At 50.7% G+C, this 16,877-nt stretch overlaps 2 protein-coding genes across 4 annotated transcripts; one reads left to right on the forward strand and one right to left on the reverse strand.

The window, feature by feature from the left end:
• The first annotated feature begins 683 nt into the window (after nt 1-683).
• On the forward strand, nt 684-9,772 carry GMNN (geminin DNA replication inhibitor). Of its 3 annotated transcripts, none has more exons than XM_066353113.1 (7): nt 684-919; nt 2,325-2,430; nt 4,333-4,410; nt 6,742-6,889; nt 7,889-7,971; nt 8,229-8,339; nt 9,375-9,772. In XM_066353113.1, exons 2-7 carry the CDS (start codon nt 2,380-2,382, stop codon nt 9,528-9,530), a joined length of 627 nt encoding a protein of 208 aa, XP_066209210.1. In that variant the 5' UTR covers nt 684-919; nt 2,325-2,379; the 3' UTR covers nt 9,531-9,772. The 3 variants fall into 3 exon arrangements, with proteins under 3 accessions (XP_066209210.1, XP_066209208.1, XP_066209209.1); XM_066353111.1 differs by having other exon boundaries at nt 685-919; nt 2,243-2,430; XM_066353112.1 differs by having other exon boundaries at nt 685-919; nt 2,373-2,430.
• Nucleotides 9,773-13,233: 3,461 nt separating this feature from the next.
• ARMH2 (armadillo like helical domain containing 2) lies at nt 13,234-16,750 on the reverse strand. Its single transcript, XM_066352314.1, has 2 exons — nt 16,483-16,750; nt 13,234-13,661 (listed from the first exon to the last, which is right to left on the reverse strand). Exons 1-2 carry the CDS (start codon nt 16,748-16,750, stop codon nt 13,234-13,236), a joined length of 696 nt encoding a protein of 231 aa, XP_066208411.1.
• Between the last annotated feature and the right edge of the window lie 127 nt (nt 16,751-16,877).

Below are 16,877 nucleotides of genomic sequence, written 5' to 3' on the forward strand. Positions count from 1 at the left end.
CTAGGAACCTCGGGCATTGCTCCCCAGTTTCCACCGGAAGACAAGGTTCTTTCCCAGCCGTTTAGTTCTGGAAAGACATCCCGTCAGCACGGACTTCGCTTTCCACGTGCCCCAGTGCCGACGACCTGAACGCAGTAAGTCTTGATGGACGGACTTGTGCGTACCCGCTAATCCGTGTCGGCTGTTTCCAGGGACCCCTTTGCACGGGAAGAGCCCGGCCGTCGGGGTCACTCTGCGGGCGGGCGGGGGTTTCAGAGGCGAGCGGCGCAGTGCTCGTCCTTGTCACCAGTCACCTCCCTCCTGACACCCAGGCTCCTTCCGACGGTTTCCAATCCGTGCATGTTTAGATGTCCTGTGCTCCGTTTCCCGCAGACGCAGACGGAGCTGGAGCCGGAGCCTCGTGCGCGGGGAGCTGTCAGAGCAGCCCGGGGAGCAAATGCAGACGAGCCCGAAGACCCGCGGTCGGGAGCCCGCGGAACCAGCGCTGCACCGACACGCGAGGACTCGGGCAGCGCACATGCCATACGTCCTGCTCCCGGTGTCCGCGGCCGGGGGGCAGCGCTGCTTCCCGCTCTGCGGGAACCGGGCCGTGAGCAGGGTCGGAGGTCAGGGACGTCTCATGCCCGCGTCACTCAGACACGCGCCGCGACTACTGCGCAGGCGCAAGAAGGGGGCGTGACCGAGGCGGCCGGCGATTGGCCGGATTCGGGAGGCCCCGCCCCTTCGCTGGGTCACGTGGCAGGGGCGGGCGAGCGGAGCCGCAGAACTTTTGCAGCGGCGGCGGCAGCTGGGCGGAGGGGGGCGCCGCCGGGACCAAGCGCGTCACTCTTTCGAGCGGGGACGGCGGCAAGAGGTGTACGCGGGGGCTGCCCGACACCAGCCGCTCCGCGCTCCCGGCCGCGGGAACTGGCCCTCCGCGGTAAGTGGGTTTGGAAAGGTGGCGGGAGGGGACGGGGCGGGGCGGCGAGGCGCGGGGCCGCCCGGTTGGCTGGGACGATTTTGGCGCGCTGCCTGTCCGCGCTTCCTATTGGCTAGCGCGCGCGCGCCGTTGGCGAGCCCCGTGCAGCGCCCCCTGCTGGCCGCGGTCGGGAGGGCGTGCGGCCGGCAGGGAGGCGGGAAGTCCACGCTGCGGATCCGTGACGGCCGGTGACCGGGGGCCGGAGGGGCGCACACTGGGCTCTGGGAGCAGCTCGCGGAGTCCTGGTCCCCCGTTAAACAAGTACTGGCGCTGGTACTGGTGACACCGGGTCCCCTGCGCGCCAGTACTTCCTGTGGACCCCGGCCTGTGCTGACGTCATAAATCTATTTAAAAAGAACCGGAGAGAGAACCGGGGGGCTGCAGACGGGCGTGCGACAAACGACTGCCGGGCTGGGCTTAACCATGGTGGATGGCTCTCCGCCTCTCGAACGGGACACGAAGGAAAAGCACGTTTCACATCTCCCACGTTTTCTCGTCTTTTCAGTTCCATTCTGATCAGTGACTTTTTTTTTTCTAAACGGTGTTGGTGACCCACCGAAGACGGTGCGGGGTCCCCCGGGGCGGCGACCCACCGTTTGCAAAATCATCGCCCTGGCTCAATCCAGTGGGTCCCGAAGCAGCGAGTGTTTCACACGAAATAGCATGGAAAATAGGGTGCATCTCCTAAAATAGGTGTCTGTGTCTCTGTCCCCCGGGGCACACTGAATGTGTTATTTGCGATGGTTCCTAGTCTTAAGTTTGAGAAGCCACCGCACGCAGGAGGGGCGCGGTCACAGATCTGGGAGATCTTAAACGGAGCCTGGGGGGGTCCAAGTGGGGTTTGAATGAATCTGGTCCCCGTGGTGCGATTAACCTCGTTACATATCCCTTGATCTGCTTCTCCCTGGCCTTGCTTGGGTCACAGTCTCCGCTCCTGGTGGTGATGAAACATTTCTTAGAACTATAAATGCACAGTCTCATTTGATCGGATATTATTGCTGGTTACCAGAGCCGAGCTTATCATATAGCTTGTCTGCGTTTGAGAGGGCGACATGGGGGTGCTGTCCTCTAGACCGACTTGGGCACACCCAGGCATCTCTGTTTATTAGCCTTTCCTGGTGACATGTCTCAGGTCTGTGAGAGCCCCGTCTTTTCATCCAGGGCACTAGCATGTTTTGTACATTTGTTTAAATGTATGTCAGAACCGACAACTTTTTCCTTTGGCAACAAGATTTTTTCCAAACACAGTGATAGTGTGTGTGTGTGTGTTTATGTAAAATACAGCTTTCAAGAGTCACTGATTCGGCACTTGAGGCTTTGACAGGGCTGAGGAAAAGATCATTAAACATCCAGGCTCCGCCTTCAGGTGCAAACCACATTCCGCTTTTGAGCGACCGCTCCTCTGCTTGTCCAGGTGGACCATGAATCCCAGTATGAAGCAGAAACCAGAAGGGACCCCAGAGCATGTGAAGGTATGTGATGAGATCACTGTCATCTGCCTGGAAAGCAAGAGCTTATTAGAAGTGTTTTTGACAAAATTTCGCCAAATTTAACCTGGCTTTCATTTCTGTAAATCTTAAAAGTACTGAATTTTTGGCCAGAGGAGAAGTAATAGTAGAGAACAAGCAAAGGATTAGTTGTGGTCGAATGTTGGAGTTTCTGACCCACTTGCTGGGCAGTCTTCGCATTTATTTAAGTGCTTAGTTTCTTGCAACAATGCATTGTTTTTAGAGCACTGAGTTTTACACACCTTTTGTTAATTGTTTCCCCAAGTATTTTATTTTTAATGCTGTTGTAGATGGAATTGGTTCCTTGAGTTTTCAGTGTGCTAATTTTTTCGGTATAGAAATAGTTGGTTTTTGTCTCTTGACCTAGAATCCTACAACCTTGCTGAACTTGTTTATTAGTTTTAATAGTTTTCAGTACATTTCTTAGGATTTTTTATAAACAAGGTCATTTTTGATTAGTATTGCTTGCATCCTACTCATGGGTTCCTTGCTAATTATATGCAAAATTCTATGTAACTGTACTCTTGTGTGCATCTCATTTTTTTAAAGAGGTTCACAGAATCTCAAATTGTTTTCTAAAAAATTTAAGGCCCATAATATATAAGAACCTTCTTGGCTGTCATGAGTCTATTCCAGTGCATAATCTTTATAAAGAAAATGATAATAGTAATAGTACATTTGGGGGGATAGATACTATAATGTTTACATTATAAAAGTTGAGTCTTAGAAATTGTCTTTTGTTTTTGTGGCAGTAATATAACTGGCTTCTTTGGCCATTGGTGGTAGCAAGCACTTAAATAACTTAATACCTCCTATGACTAAGGCTCCCAAGTTGTATTTGTTTCTTTTGTCTGGAGACTGTGGACGAATCTAAATTATATCTGAAATGGTGTGGTCTTTGTTCTCGTGTAGCTGGCACTTGCTCTTCGATTAAATAGTGAGGTAATAACCAGCAGGAGAAACCTGACCGTGGGAAGGCGAGCTCTCGTCCTGGGAAGTACCGAGTGCAGTTGGCAACTTTCTCACGCTGCTCCGGTGTCGGCTTCCTGCTGACCTTGTTTGACAGGCCACCATTGTTTGCTGTCCCGTGGTGGCAATGTAACTAATGACTTTTTTGCAATACTAGAGAGAGCTTTCAGATCAGGAAATATGCAGGAAGGTATTTATGTATTATAAGGAAGGCTCTATTTTTTTCCCAAGCAATAGCGTGGGCCTTTCACAGTATTTTGTATGCTCAGGCACTGACATTTTAGCTGTCTCCTAAGAAATGGACATGAAGCAAAATCGCCTCTACCGTCAGGATAGGGGGGTCCTGTCACATGTGTACTGGATTGGTTCTATGTCAGGTGTCCTTTAATTATATTCCTTGGGTGAACTCATGAAAATGTGTTAGGGGATAGTCATGATTCAAATGGAGTCAGAAAAATCCTCTTGATTAGGGGAAGAAGTATTGATATTTTGCAGTGTGAATAATTAATGGGTTTTTTTCCCCCTCCAATTTACCTATTTCATGGGTTTCTATCATAAATGTGTCAAGTTTGGGTGACATGATTCATTCATGGAATCTCTTCAAACTGTACTATAATTTTAGGGAAATCGGTTTACTAGATGTTTAAACCAAGGTCTGGTTCATATGTAGCATTATAAATCATATAGCAGACCAAACACAGGGGTGAGCATAAGTAGGTTTGCAGCTTCTATGGAAAATAACATATACAAGAAATAATACTGCAAGAGTAAGTTCTGTCCTGTGTTTTCACAACTGTAAACCCACTTTTGCTCGCCCAGTGCCAGTGTGCTTTTTCTGAAGTACGTGGAGTGGGGCTGAGTCGTACAATGCAGCTGATGACGTGTGTTGACTTTTAGAATAGTCCTGTCCTGAGAAGAACTCTGAAGGTGATCCAGCCGTCCGCAGCTGGACCTCTTGTGGGAAGAGAAAGTGAGGTAAGTCTCCCTGGGCGCGATGGGCCAGACCCGGCACTACCTCAGCAGGGAAAACACTGGCGAGGTTTCCTTGGTTAGGAATGCCTAAGTCACTGAAATCTGGAAATGATTTAAGAATAACAATTGCGTATTTCCCCTAGGAGTGGTTTTTGTTGTAATTATTCAATTGAGGACATTCAAAATCGGTATGACTAGAATGCTGGTGTGATATAGGCAGAACTGAGATGCTGTGCTGCGTTATGCATTCACCTGCAGGAAGACATTTTGAGACTAAAATGATAGACTCCTTCATTTACTTCTGTATGTAAATAACGAACTCGTGGATGAAAGGTAGAAACCACTGCCTTTCCGGGGAACTGAATTATTTAAACAATAAAAAGAATTTCAGTTAAGCCTTATACCCAAGTCTAATCCAAAACAGTTGCTACAAATAAAATTTCTAAAATATACCTATACATTTTGGTAGAATCTTAAATTATGTGTTTTTTTTTGTCTTTTTTTTTTAAAGATCCAAAGATATCAAAAAGGCATAGAGATGAGTGCTTCATTTTTAATACATAAATGACAAAACCACTGAGCTATTTTTATTTATTTATTTATTTTTGAGCTGTTTTTTTTTTTTTATTTTTTTATTTTATTATTATTTTTTTTTCATTTTTCTGAAGCTAGAAACAGGGAGAGACAGTCAGACAGACTCCCGCATGCGCCCGACCGGGATCCACCCGGCACGCCCACCAGGGGCGACGCTCTGCCCACCAGGGGGCGATGCTCTGCCCATCCTGGGCGTCGCCATGTTGCGACCAGAGCCACTCTAGCGCCTGGGGCAGAGGCCACAGAGCCATCCCCAGCGCCCGGGCCATCTTTGCTCCAATGGAGCCTTGGCTGCGGGAGGGGAAGAGAGAGACAGAGAGGGAAAGCGCGGCGGAGGGGTGGAGAAGCAAATGGGCGCTTCTCCTGTGTGCCCTGGCCGGGAATCGAATGAGCTGTTTTTATTACTTAAATTTATTAAGCAGTGATTGTATATGTGTGTATTTTTATTTTTTAAGAGATAGAGGAGGGGGGAGGAGAGAGATGAGAAGGTTTGACTTGCTTCATTTTAGTGGTTTGTTGATAGCTTCTCATACCTGCCTTGATCAGGGGGTTCCAGCCCAGCCAGTGACATTGGGCTCCAGCCAGTGTCCTTGGGATCATATCAATGATTTCGCGCTCAAGCTGGCAAGCTCTGGGTTTCGAATCGGGGCCCTCAGTGTCCCGGGCTGACACTCAATCCACTGCACCACCACTGGTAGGGCACGATTGCATATTCTTTTAATTAGCCTAAACTTGTCTATACAGAACATATATACAGAGTAGCAGTAGCCAGAGTGAAAGGGTGGGGAGTCTATACAGAGCATATATACAAAGTAGCAGGAGCCAGAGGGAGAGGGTGGGAGTCTGTACAGAGCATATATACAGAGTAGCAGGAGCCAGAGGGAGAGGGCGGGAGTCTGTACAGAGCATATATACAGAGTAGCAGGAGCCAGAGGGAGAGGGCGGGAGTCTATACAGAGCATATATACAGAGTAGCAGGAGAGGGCGGGAGTCTATACAGAACATATATACAGAGTAGCAGGAGCCAGAGGGAGAGGGTGGGAGTCTATACAGAGCATATATACAGAGTAGCAGGAGCCAGAGGGAGAGGGCGGGAGTCTATACAGAGCATATATACAGAGTAGCAGGAGCCAGAGGGAGAGGGCGGGAGTCTATACAGAGCATATATACAGAGTAGCAGGAGCCAGAGGGAGAGGGCGGGAGTCTATACAGAGCATATATACAGAGTAGCAGGAGAGGGCGGGAGTCTATACAGAACATATATACAGAGTAGCAGGAGCCAGAGGGAGAGGGTGGGAGTCTATACAGAGCATATATACAGAGTAGCAGGAGCCAGAGGGAAAGGGTGGGAGGAAGTGGGGGGAGAAGGGTGAGAAACGAGGACAGAAAGAGACTTTGCGTGGGGTGGGGGGGCACAGTGAAGGGTGGATGGTGTGTTATACTTAGTGGGACACTTGAAACCATATCAACACAGTAAATTAAAAAAAAAACTCTACATGTTTATATTTTGCCTCTACATTGACTTCAAGTTTTTTCTTCTGCTATTCTTGAGTTCTGACTTCAACCAGTGGCTCCTTCCTGTTCCCCCATCTTTTTCCTCTTTTCTCTGGAGTCTGAACGATGCGTGTCTTACTCCGGCAGTTCTTCCTTCTTCTGAACACAGATTAGTTCCCAGGACCACTCAGCTCTCTTGTTCATTAGACCAGAATAAGTAGATTGCTGTATGTGATTCCATTGTAGTTGGTTAAAGGCCTGTCCAAAACGAAACCTTGGCATGACCAGTTACCATCTAAGACGTCCAGCTCTGGAGGAGTTATGGTCCCAGAAGATAGTGAAAATAAGGATCTCAGAGGAATTACCCAAGAAGCATTTGATCTCATGGTTACAGGTATGAAAAAGGATATATAGATATATTACTTTTACCTTAGAATTCTGCCCACAGTCTCTTAATCTGGGGACACTATTAGTCTGCTGTAATATTTTGTTAATATTTCTTGTGCTTGTAAACGTACAAGCACTGTATTTGGACACGTCTCATTGTTTTATATGATTCAAATTTGGATGGACTATTAAAGGAAGGGATAGTAATTAACATGGCTTCTTGGAGATTGGCTTGCCATGACTTACAAGGAGTCTTTTCAGAGAAAGGGTGTCTCGAGACTTGAATGTGCAGATAGGACGTTGACTGTAGCAGGGACACGGCTGACGTGCGGGGACTGGAGTGGGCACACCTGTCGTGAACACTCGTGTTCAGGGGCGTGGCAGTCACACCAGATGAGGAAGCTGTGCTGGATTAAAGCATTACAGGCCATTGCTGTTACTGGGGGAAAAGTGGAGGCTTAGCGAAGTTAACTGACTTACTCAAGGTCACGGTGTCACTTGGCCACATTCTGAGCTGCCCGGAGGACAGTGAGGAAGAGGAGAGGCAGGCAGCAGGGTTTCGTGAGGCCACACTAGGAAAGGTTGTCTGCACGGAAGTAAAGACGCTCCCTAATAATGCAGAGTAAACCCAGGGTTTGTGACACTCACCCATACCTGATCTGGGTAGGACTGGTGGCAAAGAGCACTGAAGTCACATACAGAAACGAAGAGCTTGGCTATGACATTGCTCGTGGAACCACATGGATGAAGAAAGTTGATCGGTGTACCTTGAACACAGAACTCCTAACGCAGACCCTCAGAGGGATATAGTGAAATCCTTAAAATGTTGGGGAAAAATAAAATAGGAAATTGACTTGGTTTTCCAACGTTAGTTTTATAAAAATGGGTGTTACTAAGTAAAATGGGTGGTACAGAGTAAGGTTTAAGTAGAAAAAAGTTACTGGGTTTTCACATCATGTAACAGCAGTGGCTTTCAGAGTTGCATGTGAAACGTTGATGTTTCTAGAAAACCCGTCCTCTCAGTATTGGAAAGACGTGGCGGAAAGACGGAGGAGGGCTCTCTATGAGACACTCACGGAGAACGAGAAGGTAGGTGCCAAACAGAACTGGGGCGTTCTTTTACATTTCAGTATTCCACTTGCTGCTCAGTGTATCTCGACAGAGCAGTAGATTCCAGCTTCAGTGCTGGCCTAAGGAGAGTTTCATTAGACAGGCGACTGTTCCCGGGACTGTTGTAGGGAAAGAAGCCTACTGTGCGAGAGCCAAGGGCCGCGGCTGTGTTAGGGACGTGGCGCCCAGCGTGTCGCCTGGGACTGTCGAATACCGAACTTTATTTATGTCCTTAGCTTCATAAAGAAATCGAACACAAGGACCGAGAAATAGCCCGCCTGAGAAAGGAGAACGAGGAATTGGCAGAGGTCGCAGGACACGTACAGTACATGGCGGAGCTCCTGCAGGTAGGTGTTCCACACCCGGAGCCTGGCCATCCCTTCTGTGCGAGGGAGGCAGTGCGCGTGGCCAGTGCCGCTCGGGCTTGGGCTCTGGACGCAGACTCTGGATGCAGACTCCGACCTTGAGTCCAGCCCCCACCGGGCACCATGGCGTTTCTTGAGTCAAGCAGGTAATTCATCCTGTTGGGCTTCATTTTCCTCATCTGTAAAGTGGGAGTGACAGGACCTCCTTCGTAGGTTTGTTACGAGAAGAATGAGTTATCGTAGGTGAACGCTGGAAGAAGTGCCTGCACACAGAGCAAGACCCAGTGACTGTTAGGTGTTCTTATTTATTATTAAGAAGCAGAAGAACATTGTTTTCCTGTAGGGAATATAAAAGAGAATTAACTTATCCCTGAAAAATTATGCAGAAGGATATTTCATAGTTGACACATTTTTATTTAACTTTAATGCCCACATGACATTACTGTTATTTATAAAATAACACACTACTTTCTTTAAAATTTAGAGGTAGCTGCTTTGTTTGTGAGAATTAGCCTTGTGACTGACTTTACCAGTCCTAGCCTAAAAAATAAGTCTTAATTTTACTCATGTATGTAAAAAATCTTGCTGGTGGGATGAAAGATTTTCAGATAGAACCTTTTTCTTGTACTGAACAGCTTGCGTCTTGGGCTCTGACAGACTTTCCTGCTGGAGGTGTTCATTTGCAGATACTGTAACAGCTGCCTTCCCTGACACGGGAGTGTGGTTTCCAGGAAAACGAGGAAGCGTCCTCGCTGTGGGTGGTTGGAGCAGTACCGATTTCATCTGAAAGCACGTCAGTGTCTTAAAAAAATGAGCCAGTTGTTGAATTCTCAGGTCATGGGGCTTTGCTGAAATGTGACCTAACATGGGGGGGCTGACAGGACACTGAGTGTGAGTTTAACTGAGAGACATTATGAGAACCTCATTACAGCACCAGGGTCAGTTAGAGCAGCATGCCAGTGAGGGGCTTGGGTTTGAACATTTTCACGATGAGTTGTTACTGGTTTATTCTTGAAGAGACTGAGAGGAGACGTCCTGGATAACCTGGAGTCACCGGACAGTCGGGAGTTCGACTTGGAGGAGGACACGGGCGAGGATTCCGAGGAGGAAGCCCCGGAAGGTGGAGCGTGTGCTGAGGACACGGCACCTTCCTCTGCAGAGCCGTGTCTGTGAGGCTCACGCGACTCGGGACGTGTGCCGGCAGAGTTGACCTCCTCTCTGTCCTTGGTAGCAGAGCAGACGACCGTGGAATGCAGCCTTGAGATCACACTTCCTTGTTTGAGTCCTGGGACCCTCTGTATTGTATTAAAATACAAATACTATGTATTTTTAATCTACGGTGTTACTGTAAATAGCATTTCCTCAGGTGTCAGACACAAGCTGTGTACCCGGTAAATAAACTTTAGTTCCTGTTGAGTACCGTGTGCTTCTTGGAAGAACGAGGTCGGAGGAGTAACATTTGTCTATTTCTGTGGTTTTATAGTATTTTCTTTCTATTCCTCTGCTGTTTTGGAGGAAATGAAGAGAAAATGAGCTTGTCCCTCTAGACTGAAGTAGCTGAGTCTTGAGTTCTGAACCCGGTTGTACCTCAAGCTGGTTACGGGGATCACAGACCCCCGTGACCACACACTGTTCCTGAGGCGTTTGGGAAGGAGTGTGAGAGGTAGTCCCCGAGCCAAATCAAAGCTTGGCTGGCTGGTGTGACCAGACTGTCCTTGGGAGCTTCAAGTGCTGTGACAGCGATGGGGTGGGGGCAGGTGGCAGGCAGCCCGGTGAAGAGATGCAGGGTAGAGAGGGGCTCCGACACTTCCTGTTCACACGTCACATTTGATACAGTACAAAGGACCCGCACGTGGACAGCAAGGTAGGAATTGGGTTTCCCGTAAGACCCTGGGAAGGAGGAAAAGGACAGGAAGTTGAATCGCGAGGCACACGGCGCTGGACTTGAACGTGTTCTGTGAGAGGCACACGGCATCGTCGTCTACATTGGCAGTCAGGAGCAATGCCCTGCATTAAAGGGTTACTTTAGGCAAGTTATTTGTCCTCACAGAAGTTTAATCTTATTTCTAATGTGAGACAGTCTCCCTCTGTGATTGTGAGGATCAAACCTGGCGGCAGTGCCTGAACAAGGTCTTAAGAAAGATGGGAGTGGCCCTAACTGGTTGGCTCAGTGGTAGAGCGTCGGCCTGGCGTGCAGGAGTCCCAGGTTCAATTCCCGGCCAGGGCACACAGGAGAGGCGCCCATCTGCTTCTCCACCCCTCCCCCTGTCCTCTTTCTCTTCCCCTCCTGCAGCCGAGGCTCCATTGGAGCAAAGTTGGCCCGGGCGCTGAGGATGGCTCCGTGGCCTCTGCCTCAGGCACTAGGATGGCTCTGAATGCAACAGAGTAACGCCCCAGATGGACAGAGCATCGCCCCCTGGTGGGCATGCCAGGTGGATCCCGGTTGGGTGCATGTGGGAGTCTGTCTGTCTCCCCGTTTCCAGCTTCGGGAAAAAAAAAAAAAAAAAGAGATGGGAGCTGTTACTAACCTACAGGCAATGTTGGAAAGCCCTGGGGTCCGGACAAGGACCAGGTGGCTGCAGGTGGCTGGCTGCTCAGCATCAAGGCGCAGGGGGTGGGATGGGGAACGGAATTCTAGTTTATGCTTCAATAGCCACAAGAGGTCAGTGCCGTCTGTATTAGTGGATCTCTGTGTAGGCGTGGGCGGGCCACTGGCCTAAGGGTAGACGTGAAGATGAGATCAATGTTGCCTTCGGTGCTTTTTGTTGTTTTTACCATAAAATGTGGGGTAAAAAGTCTGGCTAAGGGGAAAGGAAGAAGGGAGAGGCTTTCAGGAGGGGGAAGAAGGGAGAGCTAGACCAGGATAACTTGGCGAGCAGGAATTTCTGGAAAATGCCAAAAACGGGCTTCCAGGATTTGGTGGTAGGGAGCCAAAGAGAGGACTTAAGAACTTAAGAGTTAAAGCTATTGATCCTTTAGAAGAAAATATAGGGAAAGAAAATCTTCGTGACCTCGGGTCTGGCAAACACTTCTCAAACAGGACACAGAAAGCAGGAATTATATCAGTAAGTGAGGCTTCACAAAAAACAAGACGTTAGCTCTGAAGGACTTTTCAGAGAATGGAAAAGCAAGCCACAGGCTGCGAGAAGACATTTGCAGAAACCCAACGGAGGATTTGTATTGGCAAAGAACTTGCAGCTCACTCAGTAGAGAACCCAATTTCAAAAAATGGGGGAAAGCTTTGGGCACGTCACCACAGAGTATCAGCAGGTAGCACCGAAGTGTGTGTAAAGATGTCAGCACCATCAACCATCAGGAAAGCGCACATCAATCCTGCAGAGAGAGACACTGCTGCGGACCCATCAGGATGGCTCAAATGTCAGAAACAGACTTGAGCTTGACCAGGCGGTGGTGCAGTGGATAGAGCATCGGACTGGGATGCGGACGACCCAGGTTCGAGACCCCGAGGTCGCCAGTGTGAGTGCGGGCTCATCTGGTTTGAGTAAAAAGCTCACCAGCTTGGACCCAAGGTCGCTGGCTCGAGCAAGGGGTTACTCGGTCTGCTGAGGCCCGTGGTCAAGGCACATATGAGAAAGCAACCAATGAACAACTAAAGTGCCACAATGAAAAACTGATGATTGATGCTTCTCATCTCTCTCCATTCTTGTCTGTCTGTCCCTATCTATCCCTCTCTCTCTCTCTGTAAAAAAAAAAGAAAGAAAAAAGAAACAAACATGAACAAACCTGACCACAGCAAGTGTCCAGGATGTTGGGCCACAGGAAGCTGGCCGCAGAGATAGGGACTCAGGGGTGGTGGGAATACTGGCAGGTTCTTAACGGTTAGCATACCCAGCCCAGGGGACCCAGCCTTTCCACTGCTGGTATTTACCTAAGGGGCAGGGAAGCATACGTCTGCAAAGTGTCAGTGTCATTTGTAATAGCCAGAGTGTCCATCAGTCAGGCCACGGATGAACAAATGTGGCCTAGCCATGCAGTGGAACACTGCTCAGCAGTACCCGAGGAACAACCGGTGAGCAGACGGGAGGGTTTCAGGATGTCACGTGAGAGAACCAGGGGCGAGCCTCCTGTGTGCGTCCCTTGGAATAAAAGTAAAACTTCAGACGAGTTTGGGAGAGCAGAGCAGTGGCAGAGAGGTCGTGTGTGTGAATGTGTGTGTGTGCGTGTGTGTGTGTGTGTGTGTGCGCGCACGCGCGCGCACGCGTGTGTGTTGGGGGGGGGTTGTCCGGGATGAATTTCAAGAGGACACTTGGGGTGGGTGTTAAGTTTCTAGCACCTGGGAACCTGGGACCCTAGCTGATCGAGAGAATTTGGAAGAATTTCTTTTAGGTGACGAATCTGATTTTCAACCCGATCCCAAGCGTTGGAAGAAATGTCGACCTGATAGGCGAGAAGGTCATGCTCAAGTAGCCAGAAGAACAGCCCTGGACACGGCAGCAGGAGGGGCCTCGCTGACGCAGGGGAGGCGTGACATGGCTGGGGCACCCGCGTCCACGGCAACGCGGCTGTGGGTGGGGTTACCATCCGGTATTTTTTTTTCTGGGTGCCTTGGCTTAATGTCGCCTATGACCCCACAGATCTTTACATACTGAGGCCCCCTCCCATCCTCCTGCAAGTTCCCATCTGATGAACTTTGATCTTCACGGGGCCATTTTGAACGCCTTCCGTAGGAAGTGTGGGTCTGGCCGTCACTGGGAGCGTCGGCGGGGAGTTTACAACTACCCGAAAGAAAAGCCCAAGGAATCCTACCTCGACGTTTGTCATTCCTTTCTATTTCTCAGGGTCCCCTGCCCCCCCATCCCCCCCCCCCCCCGCCCCGTGGTGGTGCCGACAGCGGAGAACCGGACGTGTAGAGAAGTCAATAGCTGTGGAAACCGATCAGGAAGTACAGTACCTCGGCGTAGTTCTCTGGCCACCCGGACCAGTCCTCGCTGGCCAGCACCTGCAGGTGGTATTTCAGGGAGCTGTAGCGTTTCAGGTCCTCCACGATGGACAGGTTATTGCAGGCCATGACGGACAGGACGTAGCACGTCCAGAATCTCACCAGGAGGTGGCTGTTGATCTCATCCGGGGCGATCTCCTCGAGCGGGTGATAAAAGACGTCCGTGAGGATTGAGATGAGATGCAAGTACTTGGCCTTGGTCTGGGTGACGGGGTTCAGGTAGCACCAGCAGCTCACCCCCTGGAGCAGCAGGGTTCTCGTCTCTGGCGCCATCTCGTAGTTTTGTAGCAAGACGGCTACCTCGTGCATGTACGTGGCTGCAAACGTCCCAGCCATCGGTCCTCCTGGAAGACAGGGAGTCGTGGGTGTCCCTAGCGGCCGGCGACAGGTGAGCTGAGGTTCCTACTCCTGTTGCAACTACCGTACGGCTACTGGCATCCTTGGGAACATGTGTGCTGACAAGGTGTGTGACGTGAGAAACTCTGGGAGGTTCCTTTCATCAGGCACCCAGGCGGGGGCGGGGCGGGGGGGGGACTGTGTTCACCCAGCGAGTCCTCCTCCTGGGCTCACTCCCCTGTCTCCACATTCAGCTCGAGGTTCCTCTCATCAGGCACCCGGGGCGGGGCGGGGACTGTGTTTACCCAGCGAGTCCTCCTCCTGGGCTCACTCCCCTGTCTCCACATCCAGCACGAGGTTCCTTTCATCAGGAATCCGGGGGGGGGGGGGGCGGGGCTGTGTTCACCCAGCGAGTCCTCCTCCTGGGCTCACTCCCCTGTCTCCACATTCAGCACGAGGTTCCTCTCATCAGGCACCCGGGGCGGGGCGGGGACTGTGTTCACCCAGCGAGTCTTCCTCCTGGGCTCACTCCCCTGTCTCCACATTCAGCTCGAGGTTCCTCTCATCAGGCACCCGGGGCGGGGCGGGGACTGTGTTTACCCAGCGAGTCCTCCTCCTGGGCTCACTCCCCTGTCTCCACATCCAGCACGAGGTTCCTTTCATCAGGAATCCGGGGGGGGGGGGGCGGGGCTGTGTTCACCCAGCGAGTCCTCCTCCTGGGCTCACTCCCCTGTCTCCACATCCAGCACGAGGTTCCTCTCATCAGGAATCGGGGCGGGGGCGGGTCGGGGGGGGGACTGTGTTCACCCAGCGAGTCCTCCTCCTGGGCTCACTCCCGCGACTCCACATTCAGCACGAGGGAAAATCCCAGCGCGTTAGAGCAGGGAAGAGAAAACCAGATGCAGGAGCCACAGGGCTGGGTCTGATGTTTGGAGAGGTTTTCCCCGGTGTGTGTGTGTGTGGGGGGGGGGCATCTCTCTGCCCCTCCTCTCCGGTTCCCCTGACCCACTCCGCCCTCACCCATTGGCCGGGCACCAATGCGACCGACCTGACACGCCTTCCCTCGCTTTGCTCGCTGACCCCACCTGGTCCTGGGCTCTGTTTTTACCTTATACCTGACATCCCCTCCTCACCCCCCAGATCTTCCTGGTTCAAAGTCTCAGAACTCCGAGAAGGTAGGAGCCAAGATGGCTTGGAGGGAGAGAATTAGGTGGGGAGGGGCAGCTGGAGTCATTGGCCAGAGGCCAGTTCTGGGCTTTTCACCTGGCTGGCGTTTCTCTTCCATCCCAAGAATGTTCTGGTCAGTGTTAGACCCTGAGCAGAGGCCAGGTCATCAGCCCTTTCCCTTGCTGCCCGCCAGCACAGCCAGGGCTCAGTGACATCCGCTGCAAGGGTTCTGCGCGTCTTAGAAGGGTCTCTCCCCAAGTGGGCGACGTAGCTGCATCAGGAGCCGACCCCGCGCGGGCAGTGGGCGCCTTTTACCTTCCCTCGCAGTGTAGTCTGAGTGGCCTGTCCTCTTGACCCCTCTGGGGTGGCTCTCAACCCTTTTGGCACCTAGGACCCCTGGGTCCTTGAAAACAGTAAATGTTGGTTTGACCTGTGGTGGCGCAGTGAATAAAGCGTCTACCGGGAACACAGGTCGCTGGTTCAAAACCCTGGGCTTGCCTGGTCAAGGCACATATGGGAGTTGATGCTTCCTGCTCCTCCCCCCTTCTCTCTCTCTCTCTCTCTCTCTCTCTCTCTCTCCCTCCCTCCCTCCCTCTCTGTCTTCTCTAAAATGAATAAATAAATAAAAATAATTAAGAAAACAGTAAATGTTTTCTCTCAAGGAATGCCTTGATAGATTTAGCCTATCAAACTGCATCTCTGTCACTCATTTTCCCATTAAAAAAAATATATCTACAGACACAGCTGCCAGCCAGAGCTTCTAATATTAGGAGACGTGTTGAGGACTATCAATAAAATTTTATTTCGTGTCTTGAAATGTGTTAGGGAAAAACTAAACAAAAACAAACACACGAGCAAGTTTGGACTCGACAATGGTCAGACCAATGTGTGTCTAAATGGTTTACTGCTTAATTTTCTAGCCAAATGTGCATTAACCACTGGTTTTCACTGGCAAAACCTATTGGCTTTCCCAGTAGGTGTTTTAGGAGCAAGTTCTTATTTTTCTTTCTTTATTTTAGTGAGGAGAGAGACAGTAAGGAAGAGAGATGAGATGTATCAGCTCGTAGTTGTATCACCTTAGCTGTTCATTGATTGCTTCTCATATGTGCTTTGACTGGGAGATACCAGTCAAGCCAGTGACCCCTGGCTCAAACCAGTGACTTTAGAATTACACTGATGATCCCACACTCAAGCTGGTGAGCCTGCACTCAAACCGGATGAACACGCGCTCAAGCCAGCGGCTTTGGTGTTTCAAACCTGGGGCCCCAGAATCCCAGCTCGATGCTCTATCCCCTGTGCCACCACCCAGTCAGGCTGATTTGTTTATTCAATGCCCATGAGAGCTTTGATGGGCGATTTTAGTGTGTGTGTGTGTGTGTGTGTGTGTGTGTGTGTATATATATATATATATATTTTTTTTAAATTAATAAAAGTGGGAGAACACTGAATTAGCCATTTATTTGATGGGCACATTATTATTTTTAAAAACGGATCCTTGAAGAGAAACTAATGCGTGATCTCTCTCGTGGTAGGAAGACAAAGAAAACCCTAATGAGTGAGAGGAGGGAAGGGTTCCAGGAACTGTAAGAGCAGAGCCGTGGGCGGACGTGGCTGACTTAGGGTGCTGTGCCCAGCACGGGGGCTTGGGGGCGGCTGGGGTACCTGTGAAGGCCAGCATTCCGATCCTGTAGGCGGCCTGAGCTCTCTCCTCAACGGCCCGAGAACGGTTCTCCAATATTTGGCCAAGGACCATAATTTTCTCTTTGTGAAAAATATTCTCCTGCGAAGGGATGTGTTCTTCCTCTTCCTCCTTCGCGAACAAGCTCTGGATATGGACGCTCCAGAATTTCCAGAGGATCTGGTACAGCCCCACGAAATACTGACAAACCCGGGCCCAAAACTGCACAGGAGCAGCACGGCCCTTGGCCATTGTGTCACCGGCCGGCGGGGGTGGGGTTGGGGTTGGGGTGGGGGGGGGCGGCCTCCCAGGCCAACCGCCCAGCAGTCCCCCGCTGACTGGCAGAAACCATAGACAGAACCCTGCAGCGCGTCACCTA

Source organism: Saccopteryx leptura, chromosome 11, assembly GCF_036850995.1.
Source record: "Saccopteryx leptura isolate mSacLep1 chromosome 11, mSacLep1_pri_phased_curated, whole genome shotgun sequence".
Taxonomy (NCBI): domain Eukaryota; kingdom Metazoa; phylum Chordata; class Mammalia; order Chiroptera; family Emballonuridae; genus Saccopteryx; species Saccopteryx leptura.

Excerpts from the sequence above, each read along its gene's own strand:
- ARMH2 (XM_066352314.1), bottom strand. The coding sequence starts at position 16,750 with ATGGCCAAGGGCCGTGCTGCTCCTGTGCAGTTTTGGGCCCGGGTTTGT. Across the intron at positions 13,662-16,482 it reads CGGAATGCTGGCCTTCACAG|GAGGACCGATGGCTGGGACG; the intron begins GTACCCCAGCCG and ends CCTGTCTTCCAG.
- GMNN (XM_066353113.1), top strand. The coding sequence starts at position 2,380 with ATGAATCCCAGTATGAAGCAGAAACCAGAAGGGACCCCAGAGCATGTG. Across the intron at positions 2,431-4,332 it reads GGACCCCAGAGCATGTGAAG|AATAGTCCTGTCCTGAGAAG; the intron begins GTATGTGATGAG and ends GTTGACTTTTAG. Across the intron at positions 6,890-7,888 it reads ATTTGATCTCATGGTTACAG|AAAACCCGTCCTCTCAGTAT; the intron begins GTATGAAAAAGG and ends TGATGTTTCTAG.